Source organism: Amblyomma americanum, chromosome 8, assembly GCF_052857255.1.
Source record: "Amblyomma americanum isolate KBUSLIRL-KWMA chromosome 8, ASM5285725v1, whole genome shotgun sequence".
In the NCBI taxonomy this organism is placed as follows: domain Eukaryota; kingdom Metazoa; phylum Arthropoda; class Arachnida; order Ixodida; family Ixodidae; genus Amblyomma; species Amblyomma americanum.
In genome coordinates, this window is record NC_135504.1 from 40,395,527 (window position 1) to 40,418,232 (window position 22,706).

Here is a 22,706-nt window from a genome sequence, read left to right on the forward strand (position 1 = left end):
ATGAAATGCAATTTTTCTTTCCGCTACAAATGCTGGAACACTTTTTTTTTTCTTGCTAGAAAACCTGAAATTTCTGCTACACAATTTCTTATGCTACAAAAGCTGCTACAAGGAGGCTGTTGTCAGTACCACCAGTGTGGTAGCGGATCGCGCCATGCTAAATTATTATCGCCACTAATAGGGCTGCATCAAGGCATCGATTGCATCACGTTCAAGCTGTTTATACAAAACGCATAGTCTGGTTCAATATTAAAGAGAACTGCTCGTAAGTATTTGCACAATGATTACGCTCGGACGGATTAGCACTAACAGCACTCTGGCTTTTAAAAAGAAGTTTTCGCGTAGACTATTGTGCTTCCCAGCACAAAGCTTCCAGAGAGTGGTTCCCAACCGGAAATGCATCAGTTCCTCATGAGTCACGAGCACAGGTTGAAGGTCGCCGAGGAGCCCAAAACATTAAGGATACAGAAGTTTTGTGGGGACGAAAGGTTAGGTTGCGTCGCTATAGCTGGGACCGTAAATCGGGCTTGTTCTATGGGCGTACAAGGTAGGACAATAGAAGTAGCACTGCACCAATTCATCTCTCTGTTTCACCCGTGCATCATCCCACTACAGGAAAGCCAAATACTACTTGTACTTGAACATGCGCGTTCATCGTTTCCCTTCAGCTTGCATCATCAGGAAACACTGGAGACGAGTAAAAGCTTCCACAACTTCAGGGATATCTTTGAGGACACTTATATTTTGATCCCTTAGCCACAGCTTTGAAGCCTCTGTTCTACAGATGAGCAAAGAGACATTGGCTCTTATGCATCCACTTTTTCCTTTCATACTGTACCGGCCTCTTAAACACAAAGGAGTAAAAAGTAAACTGTCCTCTAGCACACTCCCTTTTCGTTAGAGGAAAGTTTACTCCCACATAAGCGTATTTGTGTTTAGTGCGTAAGCACAGAGGCGAAAGCTGTATAGTTCTTGTTTCATATAGACGAGTTACCACGGCCAAGTGCAATACATTCAGCCAGCGGACAACCATGATACCACCACGACGATCCACTACATCGTGGCTAGTTGAAGCCGGCCGGGGACATGAAGTAAAAGGAGTCGAACGACGCAAGCGCTTGCAATAAACTTTATTGGGTCACAGCTATTCGTCCCCATTGGAACATCTAATCAACACGAGGCGCGTAATATACTATAATGTGCACTATATGAAACTTTCATAACTTGGGCGCCGTGACCATTCTACTCTAATAAACAAGTCAACAACGCGTGTGTGTCTCGTGGCCACCGTAATTGGCACTTCTTATACGGCTCATGAGCAACAGGGCATGGTCAATACCGTCCATCTCAGCAGAGTTGAAAGTTTCTAGTTCAAGTTCGTCCTACAGACAGCGTCTCTCGTCATACTGGTAGGAATAATTTGGAGCTCTGTGTGTTTATGTAACATCTGTGAGTGTAAATGCAGGCCGTTTCATTCTATTCCAACATACTTTTTGTAGAAACATTACTTTAAAAACGCCTTTGAAGTTGTGTTATCTGTCCAGGCGCATAAAATATAAACCAACATGTTCTAATTGACCTTTTAAATTTCCTTTTATGTCTAAGCCCATATTAAATCAAATGAAACGCCCTGTATGTACAGTATTGGTCAAAAAGCCTTAAGGCCACACAGTTCAGCAGCAGCTAAATGAATGTTCCTAGAATGCTCAGTGTAGCGGATCATTCACAACACAAGTCAAGCAGGAAGCTTTTCTACCCCAAGAAGAAACCTTCTGCTAGGATTTCAAGGTCATTTGGTGTTTAATAGTGCCGTAAAATGCTCTGTTATTCGTCTGAAGCGAAAATCCTTTGGCCTTAAGACTTTTGACCAAGACTGTGCTCTCCTTGTCTACGTTATAGTCTGGTTCTGTTTCACAAGGCATTGAGTGTGGAGATACCGCGACACTGGCCTCACGTACGGTGCATCCATGCCAGCGCTTAACTAAAGTGGCTAGCAGCGCTTTTCGGTCTAAGAACGCTGGTGGCTATAGCCGAACATAGAGGCGCCTTCACCTTGAAATCCCATCTGGCGTCATTTCTGAGTGCGTTATATCGATGGAAGCTGGCGAGTGGCTGAACGTCACGACTTTGTTTCCATTTCAGAAAACATGCGCAAGGATTACGAAAGGCGTAACCGATTAACTCCTCGGGCCACGACGAGATAAAGACCGCCCGTAGAGTTTTCCTACAAAAGCCAAGCACAGCCTCAGCGCGTAATTACTCTGCGATTGGCAAGAACTCTGTTTTATCTGTCGACCTCTGTGAGCGCTGACATGGAGTCAATGCTGCTTTCAGACGTCGCACGAAGATTTTGCCTTCGCCAACGAAACGCTGTTGAAAAATTGTGTGCATCGCTGTAAACTCACGAGGGTATTCATATTGTGCAGGACTATCGCTAGAAAAGGGCGAGAGGCAATGGCCTCTCCGCCTCTGTGCCCCCTGGTAGTGCATTTCTGAACTATACGCCTAGTCTTGCTGCGTCTGCCAAACAGCACCGAGGAATATCTCGTACGGTATATGTACGGCTCGATCGACGTGACGCTTTGGTGGTCATAAGTTGCAAATTTTAATCGTCAACTGCGTTGCAATCTCTTTTATGTGACAAAGTTACAAGACGCGGCGTGTTTCAAGTTTCACAGCCAGAGGTTCTTGATTTCTTATCACCCTTGTACGATCCAATGTGTCTGTCAACGAAGACCTCAAAGATCCCCTGCGTCCGTATCACCAATCTCGGAGTCGCCGCTCACCCAGTGTCGAATTCCATACCGTTCGATAATTCGGATAAACTTTTCTCTTTTTTTACGCCATGAGCGGAAACATTTGATCGTTTAGTCGATGCCTTACAAGATCACACGCTTTTTTGGTCAACTCCAAATCCGCTTTTTTCACAAGTAGTAGCGCCCTCTGGGGGAGTGACGAAAATTCGTCTGCTACGGGTTGAAAACAGACGCACATGGTTCCGCGAGGAGCCAGGTGCGAAGTGCGCTTGACAGCTGCCGCCATCTGTCGCATGCGCCTGTCACTAACATTAACCGCGCATTCGTGGTAGGAGTTGGCGGTTTTCTTTTCAACCAGTGGAGCTGGAGGAGAAGAGGCGCGCATGCGCAGAGCGTGCGAAAAAGGCGGAGTCAGTGGATAATATTTGCGCCAACTTACGATTCAAAGTGAAGACATTTGAATCAAATATACGCCATATACAGGGTGTTTCATTTCAAGCGAGTTAGGCGTGGGCCTAGCGGGCCTAAACAAACCGTTTCTGCTTGTGGCCAAGGTAGCGGGAGGAGTGCCCATAGCAGACGTAATTCGCACCTCGACGCCGCTCTGTTTCTGCTGCTCATGTCTGAGGCAGTGGCTGCAGACAACCTTGAATGCACCTCGAGTCTACTCTCTAACGTCTATTTTCGCATCGATAAAGCGCAGAGGCCATGCTGCGATACGTGGAAGAGTAGCCTAAAATGCGGAATCAGCTAAGCTGTGAGAATCGCCTCTCTTGGAAAGAGTCAAGAAACGCGCTATAGGGCAGCATTATTACTGCTTTTCGCCCTATCACTCGCAGCACCTCGAAGGGACTCCAAAGACAAGGGGTGAGATAAAACGCGGAGGCAGCACGGAACGGAAACACTTTGTTTGGTTCCTATGGCTGGGGCCGTTGACCCCAAGCGAATTCGAGCCCAGCTGTCGGCGGTACCAATCTATCAGTTTCAGTGTTCATAATGCACGCATCGCGGAAAGCAGGTCATCAGTGGCCAATCGATCCTTAGATTTGTGCCTTTCGATCCATATATTGCACATAGCAGTGCTTCCTGTTATTGATGCCGAAGTTTGAAGTGGGCAGGAGCTGGCGTCACGCAAACCGAAGATGTGACCTAGCACCCGATAAAGCTATAATGAACGCCTGCTTGTCTCGCGGTAGCTTGCTCATGCGTCACGCATGACGTCACTGCAACGCGCCACGCTGAGTGGTCCGAACACAGTGTCGTCAAAAGCGACAGCATAGTGACGTCACACGCACCACAGCAAACAGCTGTCTATGAATATCGCGTTATACTGGTTTAACGGTCCTGAAACGGTAATGTTCTGGGTTTCCTATGCCCAGCAATTCTGGACAAAGCATCTTTCAATGGAAAATAGTTTATGAAAGCAATTTTTTCATATATTGTAAGGTTTCGCTATAGCAATTTCAACACATTTTCATATCTCCCGTCGGCAGGCTCGCATTTTTTTCTCTATCGTCAAAGACTTTCCCCGGTCGTTTTCCACAGCAGTCTTAACTACTCGATGCGACTGTCAGGCAAGCATAAGATTTTTCTAAGCGTCGGAAGAATGGACCATTAACTTCAATATTTCCGAACAGTACCTTACAATAGACATGAAGGGAAGGCAAGCGTAGCAGAAAGTTAGGGAAGTGCGGCAGAAAGTTAGGTGGGCGGGCGAGATTAGTATGGTTGCGGAGATAAGGTGGCCGCAGCTGTCGCAAGACCGGGTTAATTGGAGAGATATGCCCTTTGCCCTGCAGAGGGCGTATTCGGGCTGATGATGATGATGGCGATGATGAACAGTCCTGCGAGTTTCTCTTTACCACTTGTCTTTGGTGTCCCGCCTGTTCGTCGTACGCACCAAACACAATGCCGTCAGTAGAGCACCTAATACCTCTGCCAAGCGGGTCATCAGTGTAAGAACACAACTATTCATGGTCACTCGAACACCGATTTTGGCATCGTCGCGGGGAAAAAGGCGGAGAACAAAGCGCGGTGAAAAAGCGAGCAACAACTGTGCAGCTGTTTTGTACTTGGCAGCGTTCGTAAGGAAAAATAAATGTTGCACCGACACTATAGCACATCGCGGAATGGTAATAAGGTGTATATATACCTAGCAGCTATGGGCGAATGTATCGGTCTGTGGGACACTGAGAGATGAGCAAAGATGAGCACATGGACAGCACTGACGCATGCACACGGGTCCCCTGGCTGAAGTGCTGCTACACAAGATGGTATACATAGTACATACAAGTGCATGCCTTTGGCACGGTAAGGCAGTTGGGTCTCCTATAGTGTCCTTCGGGATACGAACTGCGCCAGCATTGGGTTGCGTTGGGGAGCTGCTTATCATTGTTTCGTAAGCTTCTTCTACCTTGTTCTAAGTCAAGCAACTGCAGCGCATACCTCGCACAGAGCACACTTCCGAGGCCTATACTCGAGATTTCCTTGAAGTTGAGACTTTCGCTCACTCGACGGTAACAATTTTAGCGTTGTCGCTAGTGACGTCAACTTTGAAACTGTCATGGATGAAAAAAAGAACCCAAGAGAGTTCACATTTTTTGAAGCCGGATACTCCCTGCGCCCCCCCTCCCCCTAGTTGGTCGCAGTCTCAGCGCGCATGCGCAGCAGACAATGCAGCAGACGACGCCGCTGCGCCCAGCGTTACTATTGGCTGCGCGGGCGGCCAAAGACTCCCAGTAGTCCTTGCGAAAGCGCGTGACTTCCGGCACACTTTCTGTCGTGCAGCTCGTTTAGCGAGGGCCTCTCCTGAGTTTTCCTTCCTCCATCGAAACTACATGTATCATCACTGACGGATTTAACGTATGCCACTTCATCCGCACCTAGTGCGCGTCAATCTTAAGAGCAACGCTTATGTATGAACACTCCAAATTTTAGAAGCATTTCACACTGAATTCTTCGAAAGGAACACAGAAAAGGGAAACCCTCAACAATCTCAAGCCTTGTAAACCCTAGCTGAATTACCGGCAGGTTGATGAACAACTGTGTGGCACTTAAAGGGGCGGAGACAAGAGGCCTACGGACCTAGTAATCACGAAAATGAACTCAAAGCACCAGTGCACAGTGTTAATAACTACAAACCAGTTTCGGTCGACGCCAGAGCTGAAGTGCACCTTAATCTCACAGTCGACCGGCCACCTGGACTGCCACTGTAATGACGACGTTGGCGTCGCCGGCAATAACTGGTCGTTCATTTGAACGACAACTGGTTTCGGTGACGTCACAATAACTGGGGCAAGTGGACCTAGACGTCAATCGACGCCGGATGGAAATAATACATGTTCCACCGATCGCCTGCGACTGAAACTCGCTAGAAAGCATCTCCTTAATGTCACGAAACAAATCATAGTTAATTTGATTATGAAATTTTGTGTCTGTACCCCTTTAATAGAAGTGAAGCTACATCTTGTCGAAGTCCCGAGGAACACGCTGAATAGGTGCTTTCCAGGAAGTCCCTGAAGTGACCCGCTACATCGTGATTATGTTTCTGATGTCAGGAAACATTCTTTGAAATGAGAGACGTGTTTGAAGTTAAACTGCAAATGCCTGGTGCAGAGTCCCTCTTTAGAAAGCGTGTGTAGACTGCCGTCACCTCATCAAATTTCCTCAACGCACGCCGGCCGAGTTCGCGATCGCATCAAATGGCACAGTTGAAAGCACACATTTGACGAAAGTAGGCTCTTACGGCTAGAATTCGAAGCTGGCATGTTTGCGAAAACGTGCATTTAGTTACCTCTATTTGGTCTCTGTAATTTCTCTATTGGCCTGACTTATTTCAGTGTATTCCTCGCTGTGAAAAATTTCCTTATAAATATCTGCTCTACTAATTCACGTACGCAAAATAAAATGCATTAAATCCGCCACTTGTATACAAAGCTTATATGGCGGTGCTTGCAAAACATTTCACTGTGGTACCGGGCTCAAGCGCAGACACCCCCGCCCACGCAGCCTGAATGTGACAACGTTCCTCAAAGAAGTGCTTTTTAGCAGCAAAGCTTCAGAACTACGCTGTCCATATACCTGGCTAGATACCTTAACGCATGGTTTATCCAACCAGTGAAAGTAAATGTTAAAAATCTTCGATGCCATTCTGCGGGTCTTCTCCCTCGAGAACAGTGGAAAACAGTGCCAGATTTTTTACATCAACGTTGCGAAAAACACCTGCGGCACGCCTAACGTGGCGTATCCTTGAAGGCTCTGCCTGATTGCCTACACATTTGCCTCGATGTCAACGTGTGAATGCTACACCTTGAGTTAGCCCCGACATCGTTACCAGGAATTAGCGACAGGTCGCGGCCAGCACCACTAAGCCTTCGGCATGGCCATTATAGTGGGAACAGTCACCCTTTTTTTACATCAACTATAGTTGTACGAAAAACGAGCGATATTTCTCCGGAATTTAGATTCTACGTAATCTGTCGTGTACATCAAAGGCAGCGGAGTCTTGATGTCTCGATGAACACATGTTCCAAAAAGCTGTCAAAAATTCGAACAGTGTGAGTCTATACGGAACGACAAAAACTGAGAGCCGTTTAGGGTGATATGAACAAAATTCTTGAAGAATATACTGCTCTTACCGTTTTTTTTTTAGTGCTACTGCATTACTTAACACGGTTCCAACCAAAAACTTTGTGTGAAGCCTCGGAGTAACTCGGGTAAGCTCGGATTAGTTCGTAGGAGCATCGCGCCAACTGTAGCCAATGGGAGGGCGACCTTGAGGGTGACCTTAGCGCCTTCAAAGTCCCTTGTTTTCGCACCATTCAAGCAAGGGGCGATTTCGCATGTTTACTCGGTTTAACTATGTTAAAACCCTACCATTAATTTTTTTTTCATGGGTGCAAATAGAACAAGGACTGCGCCACCTTCAGAACACGATCATACCATATCGCGCGTTGTAGTGTTATAAGCCAATGCATCCACACCTGCAATCATCGCCTCGAAGCCAAGTGGGCTAACTCTACATCGCACGGATCAAGGTGTTCTTAGATCGAACATTCGGCTCTGCCATGTGTTTTTGTTTTTCGTCGCTTACTTTGACATGCTGATATTGAATATTCAAGATCATGCGCCACATGGTAACAAAAAAAGTACTAGACCGCTGTCCCGAATCCCTGGTAACTGAAGCTGTATAAGCTTCCAGCACATACCCTAGCTAAAAGATGGCGCTGGATGATATCACCCTTATCGGATCTCTCTTGCTTTAGTTCGGTATCACGTCCCGTAACACAGGCGAGAAGACATGCAGGCAAAGGCCGCTGGTATGCCTGGTCTAGGAGCTAACGACCCTTTCTGGCTCTCGTTCTAACTCCGGTTTCATCGCAAACTTGCGCATTTCGCTCATATTGTGGGCAAAAAAAAAAAACCATTCGTTTGCCCCTCTTCGCAAATGCTCTTAACGGTACAGTATAAGCCTTAGCCAACGTACAACCAACTTTCTACGTTCTGTACATGTGTCTCTCTTTCATTCATTATATTCATCTCACTTAGCACAGAACGCGCACCCAAGTTGAAGGTTGAGATCATTTTAAGTCGCCGCGGCACCTTTCAGGTGTTAGCCATGCCTTTTCGAAGCCTGAAACATACAGTTGTTATGTCTACCCTTACCCAGAGCACGTTCGGTAACCGTTACATACAGTGACCACTAATTGTTCATCTGGACCACTGAACCTACACACAAGGCGCCAGCCGTCATGTACGCCTCAAGCTGACTCTCCAGAATAAACTATGAAGGATTTCATGCGGGTATCACTGCTTGGCATTTCACATGTACAGGGGTCCACAAAAGTTTCTGAAACACTGCAAAGACGAAAATGCACAGCTGCTCGGCAGTCTGGGAGAAAGCAAGAGCTGAAGGGGGTGTGCCGTTCACTTCCCTTCAAGAAGCGCACACCGGAACACCCGACGTCAAGCTACGCCCTCCAGACAACGAGGAAATTCAGCTTTTTTTCGCAGAATCCGTGTTACGAATACTTCCATGGACACCTACACAAAGCTAGTTCCGTAGGTCAGTCCCCCCTGAGGAGTGTCGACATACATATGCGCCGGAACCAAGAAGATTTGAACGCACTTCTTTTTCTCACCTCCTACAAGTAACAAGGGTTGCTCTGTACGACTTTCACACAGGAATCGGACAACTTTGTTCCCGAACATTCTCTAACTCTTGCTTTCTGGGTTGACCCAACCCCACCAGCGCTTGTTCAACAGAGTCTGAGCTATCCATACACTTTACCATACATAAGTTCTCCTTTTCGACCAAACACCGGTATTTCTCACGGTTTAAGCTTTCACACCTCTTAGCATTCTTAGAAAGCTTCTGGAGTTGAGATCGTATACTGGTTTGGGCAAAATGGCTAGCCAGGAGTTCTTGGGGTTGTTACCTGTGGCGTTGCGTCACATTAGTTCAATCGTTCTGTTCAGTCTTCCACTACGCATACAGAAGAAATCTGCAGGCGATTTGAAATGCGCACTTCCGAGCGTCTTTCGAACGCTCGCTTTAGGTATCGCCAACATCTTGTATGATCCTTTCAGCACACATTTATACTTAACAAAGATTCAGTCATTAACACGGCTCTTTTCTTCAAGCCTTGTCCCGATGTGCCATCTGTCACATGTCTTTGCACCTGACTTTGCATATCACAGTCTTGCTGCCATGAAAGGTGAGGTCGACCGCTTAGAGTGTTCCGCCAAGAATTCTCTGTGCTGCGAACAACTCCGTCAGCCAACAGCAACCTTATCCTTTAAGCTCCTATTCCAACGCAACCACTGACTTGAAGCACCGGACCAGGGCCACACGACTTGGATAGCATTTCACCAGAAAGCTTCACAAAGGTGCCTAAATCACTGTAATTTCTATCAGATGGTCGAGTTTCAGCTTTTCTGGAGATACCTTTCTGTGTCCCAAAGATTACGCACACCACACTTCGTTCTCATGGTCATAGGGCTGTCAGGCTTACCCAGTCTCTTGACAAAGACAAGTCTAGCTGAGATCATCACCACGCTAATAACATACCCTTGGGACTGCGCTGCTCCAGTCTGCATGCATGTACCAAAATCTCCCTGTGTTCAGACACGATCAATGCATCGGGGAAGTGCTGCTTGAGCGGTACCTGCACCGCACCCGACAATCATTATCACACAGCGGCTCGGCTTTTTGGTGACAGAGAGAAAAAAAAACCTTCAGCTGAGATCATCACCAAGCTATGGCATATCCGCCTTGTAAAATAACGCACCACTCTTAATTTCTACGCACGGCTCCGAATTTCGCAGTAGCCGCATAGTCCAAGCACCGGCTTACGCTTCGCAAACTGCGCGCCAATCTTCTACGGCTTCCGATCTCCCAGTAGCTTAAATGGTCAAAGCACCGGTAGTAGTCCCGCAAAAGACTGGTCCAGGAGGACCAGTCCAGGACTGGACCGTGCGAATACGTCCGTTCGCCGAAGCCCAGGCGTTGACAGTGTGGCGCCCTCTAGTTGTGCTCGTGCGCAGCGTTGGCCCTGAAGAGGTACCGGTAGACGGCGTGGTAGTGCACCAGCGTCGCCGCGTTCACGAACAGATGCCAGATGGCGTGCGCGAAGGGCACGCGGCCATCGCTCTTGAAGAACACGACGCCCACGAAGTAGAGCACGCCGCCGAACAGAAGTTCCTTGAGGCCGGTAGGAGGTCTCTGCGTGGGGCAGGGACTACTAGTCAGACTACTAGTCAGACGTTAGTTTTAATCAAGCCGCACTCGTAAGACAGAGACGGTTCCTAAAGCTACCCTATCCTGCTAGGCTATGCATGCATAGTTCATCATATGCTACAGCGAAAAGAAGACAAGTGACGTAGTCGAGGGTTCGACGGCATACCGTCTGGTCAGGAATCATGGCTTGATGAGGTTCACTGGTCACTGACCAAGGTCAACAAAATAATAACGTGAACAAGGGAGCCGTAGCGCTCCCGAAACGTCATTATTTTGTTGACCTTGGTCAGTGACCAGTGAACCTCATGAAGCAAAGAAGACAAGACGTGCAAAAAAAAACACGCGCTGTTTTTGCTGCTATAGCTAGACACAAAAAGAGTGGCTTAATTCATCAGAAAAGTGGCCAAGAGTATGTTTTAGCTTGCATCGTCCTGTAATGCTCTGGTGAATTTTTAAACATCGGCTAGCGTTACGTAGAACCAGTAACCGGAGTGATGTGGAAGGCTGGAGTTATGTGGAAAGTACTATCAGCAACAAATGAAACATGGACGGCAAAATGAGATCTTAGCCGGGAGAAGCTCAATACTACAGTCGAATACAACTCAAGAACGCAGCGGCTTTTCCCCGTCAAAGGACCCCTTTCCAGCCAATGGCGTCGGCCGATTCTCATGATCCTGCTATCGTGATAATGCAGGGAGCGGCGCCACAATGGAGAGAAAGGTTTATTCCGACCATAGAAGGAAGGGATTATCTTCTTTAATCTTTCATCCCTGTTTTGTCACATTAGCAGGGTCATGAGAATCGGCCGATGCCATTGGCTGGAAGAGAGTCCTTCGACGGGGAAAAGCCGCTTCGTCCTTGAGTTGTATCCGACTATTGTGCAGGTTAACTTCACTTCAAAGGCGCGAAGAGCCTAATTTAGAACTGCTAATCAAACTCGATCACTCGTATTTCCCCTCATAGAGCTAATATGTTCGTGTTTCTGCGTTCGCATCGCAGTCTTTTTGTTCGCGTTTCTTTTGTTGCTGATAGTGCAGGTTGAACATTGCTTTACTTTATGTTCGTGCTGAAGTGAGCTTTGCTTAGAACTTGTAACAAGAAAAAGGTCAGAGAACGAAAGCAGGAGAAAAACACTTTTCCAGTGCCGTTTCTACAGCATTGCGGTCAATTAAGACATAAGCGGTAAACAATTCGCGGACATTTTTACATATGCAACGCCTGTTTTGTGACAAGAGAGCAAACCGTGCTCTCAGCTTGAGGCCTTACCATCGAAAATGTGGCCGATGCGGGCACCAGGGCAGAACCTATGTAAATGAGCACCTCGAGAGTTTTGTACCTGTGGCGGAAAAAAAAGAAGCGAAATTTTGGCATGAGATTTTTGTTGAATTCAACTGAATCACTGTTTTGCGTCAAGTGTAGCGCTAGCAAACTGGGCGATTAAAACACTGGCAATCTCTCAGTCTCAGGAAAGGTGTCAAGTAGCGGAATTTTGAGCGCGCACGTATATCACAACATTAGACACGTTTAGCAAACCTTGTGTCGTGCTCCCGTTACCGGAATATAAGGAGCCTGAGCACCTGTGCGCATGCGCAGATCGTCAGTGAGGGCTCTAGATGGCGCCAGGTACCCGGCTGCGCGTACGCCTGCCGCATCGCGACCAATCAGCACGAGCACACTGGCGGTGGGTGGGCCCCCGGTGAAACAATATGTAGGCTTGGTAGGAGAATACGTAAACAGTTCGGTTTTCTCTCTTTTAGATTTTGATTGTACACCAATGAACACACTACGTAAATGTTAAGCCAGCTTCACCTCAATGTCGCATTCCTTACTAAAGACAGAAGGCCTATTTTTTGAAACAGAATCCATATGTGTAGTTCGTTCGCGCGTTTTATGAAGCGGAATACGTGCACATAGTTTACATGACATCACCACGTGCACCTGCGACGCATTAGCAAGTGTGTTCAGTTCTTTATTCTAGTTTTACTGGTGGCTACTCACGCCATCTCTAGAGCAATGTCAAACGCGTCGAAGCCAACTTCACAAACTAGAAAAAAAAAATGCCCCGCCGCGGTGGCTCAGTGGTTAGGGCGCTAGACTACTGATCCGGAGTTCCCGGGTTCGAACGCGACCGCAGCGGCTGCGTTTTTATGGAGGAAAAACGCTAAGGCGCCCGTGTGGTGTGCGATGTCAGTGCACGTTAAAGATCCCCAGGTGGTCGAAATTATTCCGGAGCCCTCCACTACGGCACCTCTTCTTCCTTTCTTCTTTAACTCCCTCCTTTATCCCTTCCCTTACGGCGCGGTTCAGGTGTCCAACTATATATGAGACAGATACTGCGCCATTTCCTTTCCCCAAAAAACCAATTATTATTATTATAGCTGTAGTTCGCGTGTTTTATGAAGCGGAATACGTGCACATGGTTTCCATGACAGCACCACATGCACCTGCGACGCATTAGCAAGTGTGTTCAGTTCTTTATTCTAGTTTTAATGGTGGCTACTCACGCCATCGCTAAAGCAATGTCAAACGTGTCGAAGCCAACTTCACAAACAAGAAAAAAAAAAATCCATGCATGCAGTTGACAAGGTGGCTTTCCCACAGTAATAGCCTATCTGCAGTGAAGCAAGCTTTCAGTAGTGCCACAGTGTTTTGTCTCGACTAATACCATAGCCTCCTTTATACTCTCTGTGCCTGGCAACGGCGCGCTCCGCGGCCGTCGTTGCCCCTCCTCCCATCCTCCTCCACCATCGAGAGGTTACGCGGCTAGCTGCCGACAGATGGCGACGGCGACGGAGGGTGCCCTGCCGCTGGCGTATCGTGCGTAGTGGAGCAGAAAGTCGCATTTGGCGTACGTTCTTCCGTCGTGCTGCTTTCATTTCGTGCACCAGCATTGCTTGTTGCATCTAGATTTTGGTGCTACTCTTACTGCATTTGGATGTAGCAGGACTACGCCGCTGGAACAACCTGTAAGTTGCTGTTTTTGTTGTTCATGTTACAGACATCTGAGTGACAGCAATTACTTTATTGTTCAGCGATCGGGCCGTGTTTTTCGGTGAACTAAATCAAGTAATAACTCATACTCTGCTTCATTAAGACGCAAAAAGAAAGATTGATATCATTCGGAAGAGCCATATGCGTCAGTATTGCAGTTTCGATAACTTTGCGCGTGAATTTGAATTACTGTGATGCTCAAGCACGTGTGCGCAGCACGATGCACGTGTTTCTATGCAAGTTTTCTTTGCAGCGCATCGCATTATCAGCTATTTAATTAAGTGACTGTGTGTTCAACGTTACATAAGTTACAGTTGTAAGCATACGTTACCATGTCCGCGAAATCGAATATTATAATACGTATTTCAGCTTCATTTGTTTGTCAAGTGTGATTAGCAAGTTAGTTTGTGCACGAAGCGCAGAAACTTGGAACATTTTACTAAGAATAGGAATATTCAATTTACAGATCCCGATGGCATACTGCTGTGTGCCACTGTGCCGATCAGACGGGAAAAAGAAGGAACCTGGCGTCTCCTTCCACGAGATTCCTGCCGAAGCTTCGCTACGCGAGCAGTGGATGAAAAAGATAAGAAGAGATGACTGGGTCCCGAACTGCACCTCGAACTATTCGAAGGTGTGTAGTAAACACTTCACAGACTCGGACTTCTTAGAGGGCAAACGGCGCCGTTTGAAAAAGGGCATTGTGCCCTCTGTGTTTGCCGACTACCCGCCGTACATGCAACCCCGTACTTTGAAAGAAAGAAATAGTGAAACCATCAGGAAAAGATCAGCTTTGGAGAGCCAGCACAGCCAAGATGAGCCCACGAATAAACGAAAGAGGAATGACGAAAATACAATTCCTGAAGTGTCAATATCTGGGTGCGCCTCAATGCCAAGTGAAAACTGTTTTGACGTGGAACAAGAGCAAAGCTGCATTGGTGCAAGCCAACATGAAGCACCGATTCTTCCTGACAAAACATTGGTTAGTCATATAGCTGAGTGCTCCCCAATGTCAAGTGACAACCTTTTTGATGTGGCACAAGAGCATTCAAGGTCCATTAGCGCAAATCAACATGAAGCACCAATTCTTGCTGACAAAACAACACAAGCTGACCTCAGACCTGCCAGCCTTGTGGCCGTGGAAAGAATAAAATGGAAGAGGAAGGAAAGAGATCTGAAGAAGCAAATAGAGAGGCTCCGCACCACAGTAGACCATTACAAAAGAGAGCTCAAAAGACTTAATGAGGACTCTGGATTTGGTGATATTACGTATATTAAGGAACAGGCAAGTCAGAAGGACATTGCTGCAATATTCCTATTAAACCAAATTGTGAACTACAAGCGAAAAATGCCAACGTGGTCGGAAGATGTAGTACGCCATTGCATTGTGCTTAGGCACCTTTCTACCAAGGCGTATGAGCACATCAGGAAGGAAAGACTTCTGAAGCTGCCAAGCAGGAACACGCTTCAAAACTTCATTGGGAATACCTCTGGAGAGACAGGTTTTAGTGGCCTTGTAGAAGCTCGACTAAAATCTGAGCTGGAGAAGCTTAACTCTGCACAGTCCAGAGTTTGTTCCCTGATTGTGGACGAAATGAGGATTAAAGCAAAGTTGCAATATAATAAGCAACAAGATTGCTTTGTTGGCCATGTAGACATGGGTGTAGCCAATGACCCTGACAGCAAATCTGTACTGGCAAATTCTTTGCTTTGTTTTATTATTAATGGGCTGTCCACCTCATACAGGATACCTGTGTCATATTTTTTTACAAAAGGCCTCAACGGCAAGCAACTGTCAAAACTGATGCTCTTTGTTCTGAACAAGGTTGAGGAGGCCGGCTTCAAGGTGGTGCGTCTTGTCAGCGACAATCATAAAGTAAACGTCAGTGCGATGAAAGAACTCAGCGGTGGATTCCTGACCTACAGGATAGAGCATCCATGTGATCCAGAACGGCTGCTTTTTTTAAGCTTCGACTATTGCCACATACTGAAGAACATTCGCTCGCAGTTTCTTGCTCGGGACCTCGGAGAGAAGGGAGAGATATCATCATCTCACTTGAAGAAGTTATATGAAATGCAGAAGGAATGGATAGTAAAGCCAGTGAGAAATTTAACTAGGAAGCATGTGTTTCCCAACAACATTGAGAAAATGAACGTGAGGCGTGCTGTGGAGGTGCTTTCACCAGACGTTACCTCTGCCCTCGAGTTTTTAAAAGAACAAGCAGGACACAGTTGCCATCCATCGTTTGGTTATGCTGGACCAACAGTAGTGTTCATGAAAAATGTCTATCGTTGGTTCCTGCTACATGACACGAGCAACAAGAAGCAACATATTGAGAAAAGATGCCCTGATGTCAGGCACTTCGATGATGCAAACGACGAGAGGCTTGAATGGCTCGAAGTGACATTTCCACTGTATATAGATAAATTAAAAAAAGTGCCACTTATGCACGCGGCTTTCTGACAGCTGAAACATATGAAGCTCTCCTGCTGACCACATACTCGACTGCTGCCTGCATTCGCTACTTATTAGTTGAGGAGCAGTTCTTCTTTGTTCTCACTAGGAAATTCAGCAGTGACCCTATTGAATCTTTATTTGGAACTTTGAGGCGGTCACTGGGCTGCAATGACCAACTGGATGTGCGCTCAGTACTGTCAGGATTACAAAAAATCTTGAATACTGGTATCGCAGCGGCCTCGGAATACAGCAATGTGCTACGTCGTGAAGATGAAGAGCACAGCAAAGCGCTTACGGCTGCAATGCCAAAGGCATCTGAGAGCACTGACGAGCTGCCAGCGGCAGCTGTGCAAGTATTAAAACGTTTAAATGTGCAGAGTGTCCCTGCAGCTCTCCCCACTTTGCAGTTGTCTGCAACAGTCTATATAGGGGGGTATATAGCTCGCGTTGTAAGTGAGCATATAGATTGTGAGAAGTGTTGTGCGCTCACTACAAAGCCGCCTACTAATCAGCCACTTCAGCAGTTTACTCGGCTGCAGGACAGAGGGGGACTACTTTACCCCTCAGATCAGCTATTATACATTTTGGAAACACTGCAACTGTTTGTGGAAGCAGCTTTGAAGGAGAAACCACAACTTCAAAAGCCACTGAAGACCCTGACAGAGGCAGCAGTGTCAGCTGTCTGCAGATCACACCTTCTGAAGTGTCCTGTAAATGACAGAGGGCACCGTGAAACTTTGGCTGAACTCATGACCACCAGGTTCATCAGGCCACTACTAACCAACTATGCAAGTGCAGTAACGGACAAACATGACTTGTACAAGCCATTCAGCCAGAAGCCTCTTTCGCGGAAATGCATGAAGCTGTAGAGCAGCTGTTTTTGACCTGAAACCTGCCAATAAATACTGCTATGCATGCTCCTCAGTTTTGATTTAGATGAGTGCAATTGAATCATTTATTATTTCTAGCTTTCTCAGCTGCTTTTTTTTACCTGTAAATAAACGCTGGTACCTGTGCTCCTGAATTCTGTTTTATATGAGTATATTATTAATCTTCATTTATTCGAGCTGCATCTGCAGAAAAAGCAGAACACTGTTGATTAATCTTGTAATGGTATGTGCAGTTATTAATCTTAATTTATTCGAGCTGCATCTGCAGAAAAAGCAGAACACTGTTGATGAATCTTGTAATGTTATGTGCAGTGCGCACACTGCATGCAATGTTGAAATTCTCACGTCTCAGCAACAAAATGCGTTAAATGGCCGTTACGCGTAGATAAGTCCGCTTTCAAGTAGAATAGAAAGGTGTAACACAGGTTTAGTAGCAAACGTTCCGCTTGTGGCAAATAGCAACGTCGCGGTACACCCCACGCTGTCTGCGCCTTGACCCTCCGTCAGTGGCGCCCCCAGCAGTGAGAACGGCGGCGTCGCGCAACATCCGCGACTGTGCCGCGCTATTGTTATCGCGCTGAGCTGACGGGCACGGAGAGTATAAAGGAGGCTATGCTAATACCCGTGTTACACGGGCGTTTTCAACGGCAGTTCAGTTGACTCTCAGTTAAACTGAACGGCAGTTAGCGGTGTTACACGGCAGTGCTAACTGCCGTTCAAATCTCAACGGCAGTTGAGTTCGACTGAGATCGGGGATCTTAGTTGAACGGCCAACTGACAAGATGGCGACCTACGGACCGAAAAACTTGCCCTCTTACTGGATTGTCTTGGCTCAGTGTGCTTCGCACCCACAAATTTCTACAGCAAAGCAAAAAATACACAACAAGAATTGTCACTATAGTAAACAATATACACACTACGATCATTTACAACAAGAAAAAAATGCAGCCGCTGCCTGTTTCTTATTTACACTTCGCTCTAGACGCGAGGTCATGTGGTTAGAGTGCTAACTGAACTGAACGCGAAGTGCTCGTGTAACAGCTGGCGATTCCAGTTGAGTTCAACGGCAGTTGAAATCCTCAACTGGCGATTAACTGAACTGCCGTTGAAAACGCCCGTGTAACACAGGTATAAGACGATCAACAGTATCCGCTAACTGCGTGGTACGGTCGAGATCGTCCTTGCCTATAGTCACGTTCCTCTCAACATGTGTGTTTGCCCTTTAGGCTACGGGCTTAAAATTTTCCAATTGCGACGGCAAGCGCCACGGCTCAGAAAGATGTGCTCGTGCTGGTCAAAGCAAGACGTGACGTTATTTGTGTGGAGCAGTCTCTGGTGCGTACCTAATACTCTCTCTAGTCAACCTTCTAACACGCTTAAGTGAACACTTTAGCTACTAAATCATCAAGTGAAAGCTTAGACATGCTTCCATAAAGGGCTATAGACGCCAAATTTTTCGTTGCGTGTTCTCTTCTTTCAAACGATGCGTTAGACACTGGTAAATATGAAGCACCCCGTGGTATTCGCCTACGGCCGCTAGATAATTTATAATTGAATTTCTTCTTGACGCTGTTTCGGGTTTGGTTTCTTTAACTGAACGATGTCTGTGACGTATAGTTGAACTTTAGTACCCGTAAAGAACGAAAAAAAAACGACAATATAACTGGTGATAAGTCGTTCGTTGTAAGTCTAGCTTCTGAAGCAGGCTCGTTTAAGTGCTGTAGTGGTTTGAAACTGATCATCCGCGTTTATATTAGTTTTTCTTTGTGTCACGTGACCTAAAGTGATTAAACCGAAACAGCATGAGAGAAGAAAATAATTTTTAAATTATTTGTACCACGCTGTGATCCATGTACTTGTGGAGTTCGCTGACCGTTCTTCGAAAGAAGACTGAGAAAGGCCGCGCCAGTGTCGGCGCCGCGTGCCGCATCAAAGGGAGCCGTCTGGTCCCTACTTCCTCCGTCTTGCAGCGGACGTCCTTGTTTACCCGCGCCGCCTCGGGCGTAATCCGCCTTGAAAAAGCCTAACCAGATACAGCTGTCGACATGGGTGCGTCGTCAAGGGGTGACGAGACTTCGGCAATGCGGGAGAGATACAGCTGGGTGGGGACCGAGTGCTGGGTGACCAGGAAACGGATTATTCCCTTAACGACTGTGTTCTCTTTGTTGCTGTCAACAACCTGAGTCATCGCCTCGTCGGCACGTGTTTCTCGCATCTGTGGTGCCGTGGGTGGCGTGGGGAACGGAAGTCGCATTTGTGTTGTTTGTGTGGTTATTTGAAACCTCCTTCCCAAATGTTTTAATCAGAACTTTTTCCCCAATCTCTGATCAGTGGGCGGACCTTATTTTCCTTTCCCTGACCACTGATTGGCGAGATGGGTCGTTTGTTATCTTATTGGTTGCTGTCCCCGCTAAGGGCGGAGACAGAGGGTTTAAAACCAAGCGCTCTGGGTTGAGCGGGGGCTGAATTCGTCTGATCCACGATTTAGTCATGTAAATAGTTTTCTCCTTGCTTTGTTTCTTCTCGTTTTTTTACCTATGTTGTAAATAAATAGTTAACCTTCTCCTTTCCTTGAGTAATGTGAATGTTTGCGAGTAGAACCACCGGGTCATCAAGAAACCCCGATTTCATCATCAAGTAGTTTCCTCTCATCGCCACCGGAAGGGGAAACTCAACTGTACTCTAACGTCTAATGCGTCATTTTGAAGAAGAAAACACGCAATAAAATTAGGTGTCTAGAGTCCGTTAAGCGAATGGTTTAGGAAACGTTTCCTGAAGAGGACCTTCTAGGGAGCGTTTCTGCCCGCGCTAGTTGTGGATCAATGGCAGCTAAAAAAAGAAGGAAAAACATCAATTTTCAAGACAAGTAACAGATAATTATGATGACCACCGCGCTGTGGAGTTCGTTCTTTCTCTGCGCTTTGCTTGAAAGTTGTGCTGCTTTGATTTTTGCTTACGCTCTAGGGACTGTTTCACCTGCTGAACGCTACAAAAATACTTCCGCAAGTGAAAGTAAATGCTTCCTCATGTGAATGTTTCGCTGGGGGACATCTTCCATAAATTACTAGTTCTCGCTATCAATATTTAGAAGGGGGTATAAACTTGCCTCTCCAAATTTACGCTAAAGTGCGCTGAACACGTTTTTATATTCCCGCGAAATTATCAGCTGTATTGTCGTGATGTTAGAACTGAAAAGTATAAATGACCTTGAAGCCATAATCATTAGCATCATCATCAGCCTGACTACGCCCACTGCAGGGCAAAGGCCTCTTCCCTATCTCGCCAATTAACTATATCCCATGCCAGCCGTGGCCACCTCATGCCGCCTGCACACGTCTTGATCTTCTTTAGCGATAATAGCGGCTGTAAAATGGCACCCCAGCAGCGGCTCTGCCAAGCAATCAAAAGGCGAGTGTCACGTGGCTTCCTTGCTTTTTTTTTTGTTTTGAAGTTTCAGGAGTCCGTTAACACAGCGCTTTTGGCTAGCGGTAAATGTGAGACTGCAAACTAAAAGTACAAGTGAAGTGAGTCTCTGCGCAAGGTACTTACAGGTTGCTGCGAGAGGAACAACAAAAGAAGGAAAGAAATCATGCAGTTTGATCTGCTACATTTTATTTAGCACTTCGTATTAAATATAGGCGCCACATACTAGCTGTTTAAACAATGACATTTCAGAAAACATGGTGGCAATTAACGTATAAACAAATGCAAACTCTACAGATGACAACGAAGGAGAAAAGAGCCGCTCTGAACGAGCTAATATGAGGGGGAAAAATTCAACCTAACAGCGTGCTGTAACTAACCACCACACACCGGCGCCAGCGTTTTACCGTCAGAGGCCGGACGAACAGGTGTTCGCGTTCAAAGAACAATACTGTAGCCGCATAAAACTCAACAACAAAGCAGCTTTCCCCCGTCAAAGGAGCTAATTCCAGCCAATGGCGGCGGCTGATTTTCATAAGCCTGCTAGCGTGACAATGCAGGGATGAGCGGCAGATGAAAGAGAACAGACCCATCCCTCCATGACCAGGTATAGTCTCCTCACTGATTTGTCACTTTAGGAGGCTCATGAGAATCGGCCGACGCCATTGGCTGGAAGGAGGTCCTTTGACGGGGAAAAGCGGCTTCGTTCTTGAGTTGTATCCGACTATAGAGACTACTATATAGAAAAAAAACGACAAAATGCTCAGACGTCCCAATTATTGTTTGAGAGCGCTTTCAAGAAGATGCCGCGCGAAAAATATTTTGGTTTGATCACCTACTCAGTGTTTCGTATTGTTACTAGATAGAAACGACAGGAAAAGAATCAGCGACCTTATTGGCTCAAAGAAAGAAATACGCTGTCAAAAACTTCGCGCGCACCTCTGTTCCCCCGGTCTGCCTATGCGTTTACGCGGCGACTTGACACGTGACAAGCGCGTTCTCATGACGTGGCATCCCAGCCGCTGCTTTCTGCTTGAGTGGGAAGTCTGTCGTATTAAGTTGCTAATAAATTGTGCACCCAGTGCTCAGTTGGTCAAGCACAACATTAAATACATTCAGCTTATCGGTTATTGCTGCAGTTTAACTTTATTAGGGTTGTGGAGTGCTGGTATTTTATATGTGTACACCCGTCACTCCTACTTGGGCCTTATACTGGCCAGGAGTATCTAATAATTAATACAGTAAATATAGGTCGCAGTCTTCTGCCCTACCGTTTGAAAGCCCGCCTACCAACGAACAACTGGCAGGCAGGTGGTTTGGCGAATGGAGAACTTGTAAAACGTAGATCTGCCGAGCGGCTAATTTATCGAAAATGCCGCTTCGCACGGTTAAAATTGCAGAATACCAAGTGTTCTGGGAGCGTAAGGTATGCTGCACTTCTTGAATCGCACATAATAGGTTGCGAGCAAATTACGAAAACGGTAAAAATCGGAGTTGTGTAATGAGAAAGCTTCACTCGATTACAATAAAGGCGGCGTTTTGTACCACTGCCCGACTGGAGGCCAACGCCTTTATCGTTTTACGCGCGCAATCACGAAACCTGTTCGTTGTACTGGGAAATTCGTTGTAAGGGAAAGGGAGAGATTAAAAGAAGCACGCTGGCGGTGAAGGCCCAGTTTATTAGTCAGAGAGAGAGGGGGGGGGGGCAAAGAGAGACTCACTTCTCGTGGAAGATGTTCTGGTAGGTGATGCCGAGAAGGCAGAGAAACCACACCACGTACAGCTGCTTCTGACCCCACGAGCTGTACTCGCGGAGAAGGAGCCTGCACACGGAACAGTGAAGCTTGTCAGTAGATACACGGAGGCTGCGCTGAGCATCTTCTTCGAGAATTCAGTACTGTTTAGACCAAGAATTCAGTACTGTTTAGACAGTAAGAGCGAATTACCGCGCCAGCTTTTGTAGGCAGACAGTTTGCCATTGAAACGCTGGATGAATCTGTTGCCTTCCCGTAGATTAGGCTCGGTAATGGCGACGGATTATCGCGCATTTCCGCTCGGCTAGGCCACATATACAGCGAAAGCCTTTAAATGCATTGCTTCACTTTAATGTAATTCAGGTGAGCTCTGCAAGGCGGCCGGGAAAGTTTTTGCAAGCCAGCAGATAAATTTACCGCAGCGTTTGACCACACCAGCTTCGCAATTCCTAAAAAAGGGGTTGAAAAATTAGGCGCGCGCTGATTGGTTTAAGTTGGCTGACTGTCGCGCCATCTTGCGGCTTTCAGATGAACTCCTGAAGGCCGCCCAAGAGGCGGAGAAATGAAATCACGAGCCCAGAAATGTCTGACCGCACAGCCTGCAGGTGGCGATACCGTCCGTAAACCTCGAGAAACTCGCCGAAGGTCATGCCCACATTTTAAGTCGCGGTAGGAATGAGTAAACAGCTCTGGAGC

At 46.7% G+C, this 22,706-nt stretch overlaps 1 protein-coding gene across 2 annotated transcripts in view; it reads right to left on the reverse strand.

Moving 5' to 3' along the window:
• Positions 1-8,546: 8,546 nt before the first annotated feature.
• Positions 8,547-22,706, reverse strand: part of LOC144101441 (monocyte to macrophage differentiation factor 2) — a 56,727-nt gene continuing 42,567 nt past the window's right edge. For both annotated transcript variants that reach the window (XM_077634617.1, XM_077634616.1), the window contains 3 exons: positions 21,978-22,079; positions 11,761-11,830; positions 8,547-10,479 (listed from right to left, as the gene is read on the reverse strand). In XM_077634617.1, coding sequence (XP_077490743.1) covers positions 10,282-10,479; positions 11,761-11,830; positions 21,978-22,079 — 370 coding nt within the window. In that variant the 3' untranslated portion in view covers positions 8,547-10,281. The remainder of the gene's footprint in view (positions 10,480-11,760; positions 11,831-21,977; positions 22,080-22,706) is intronic.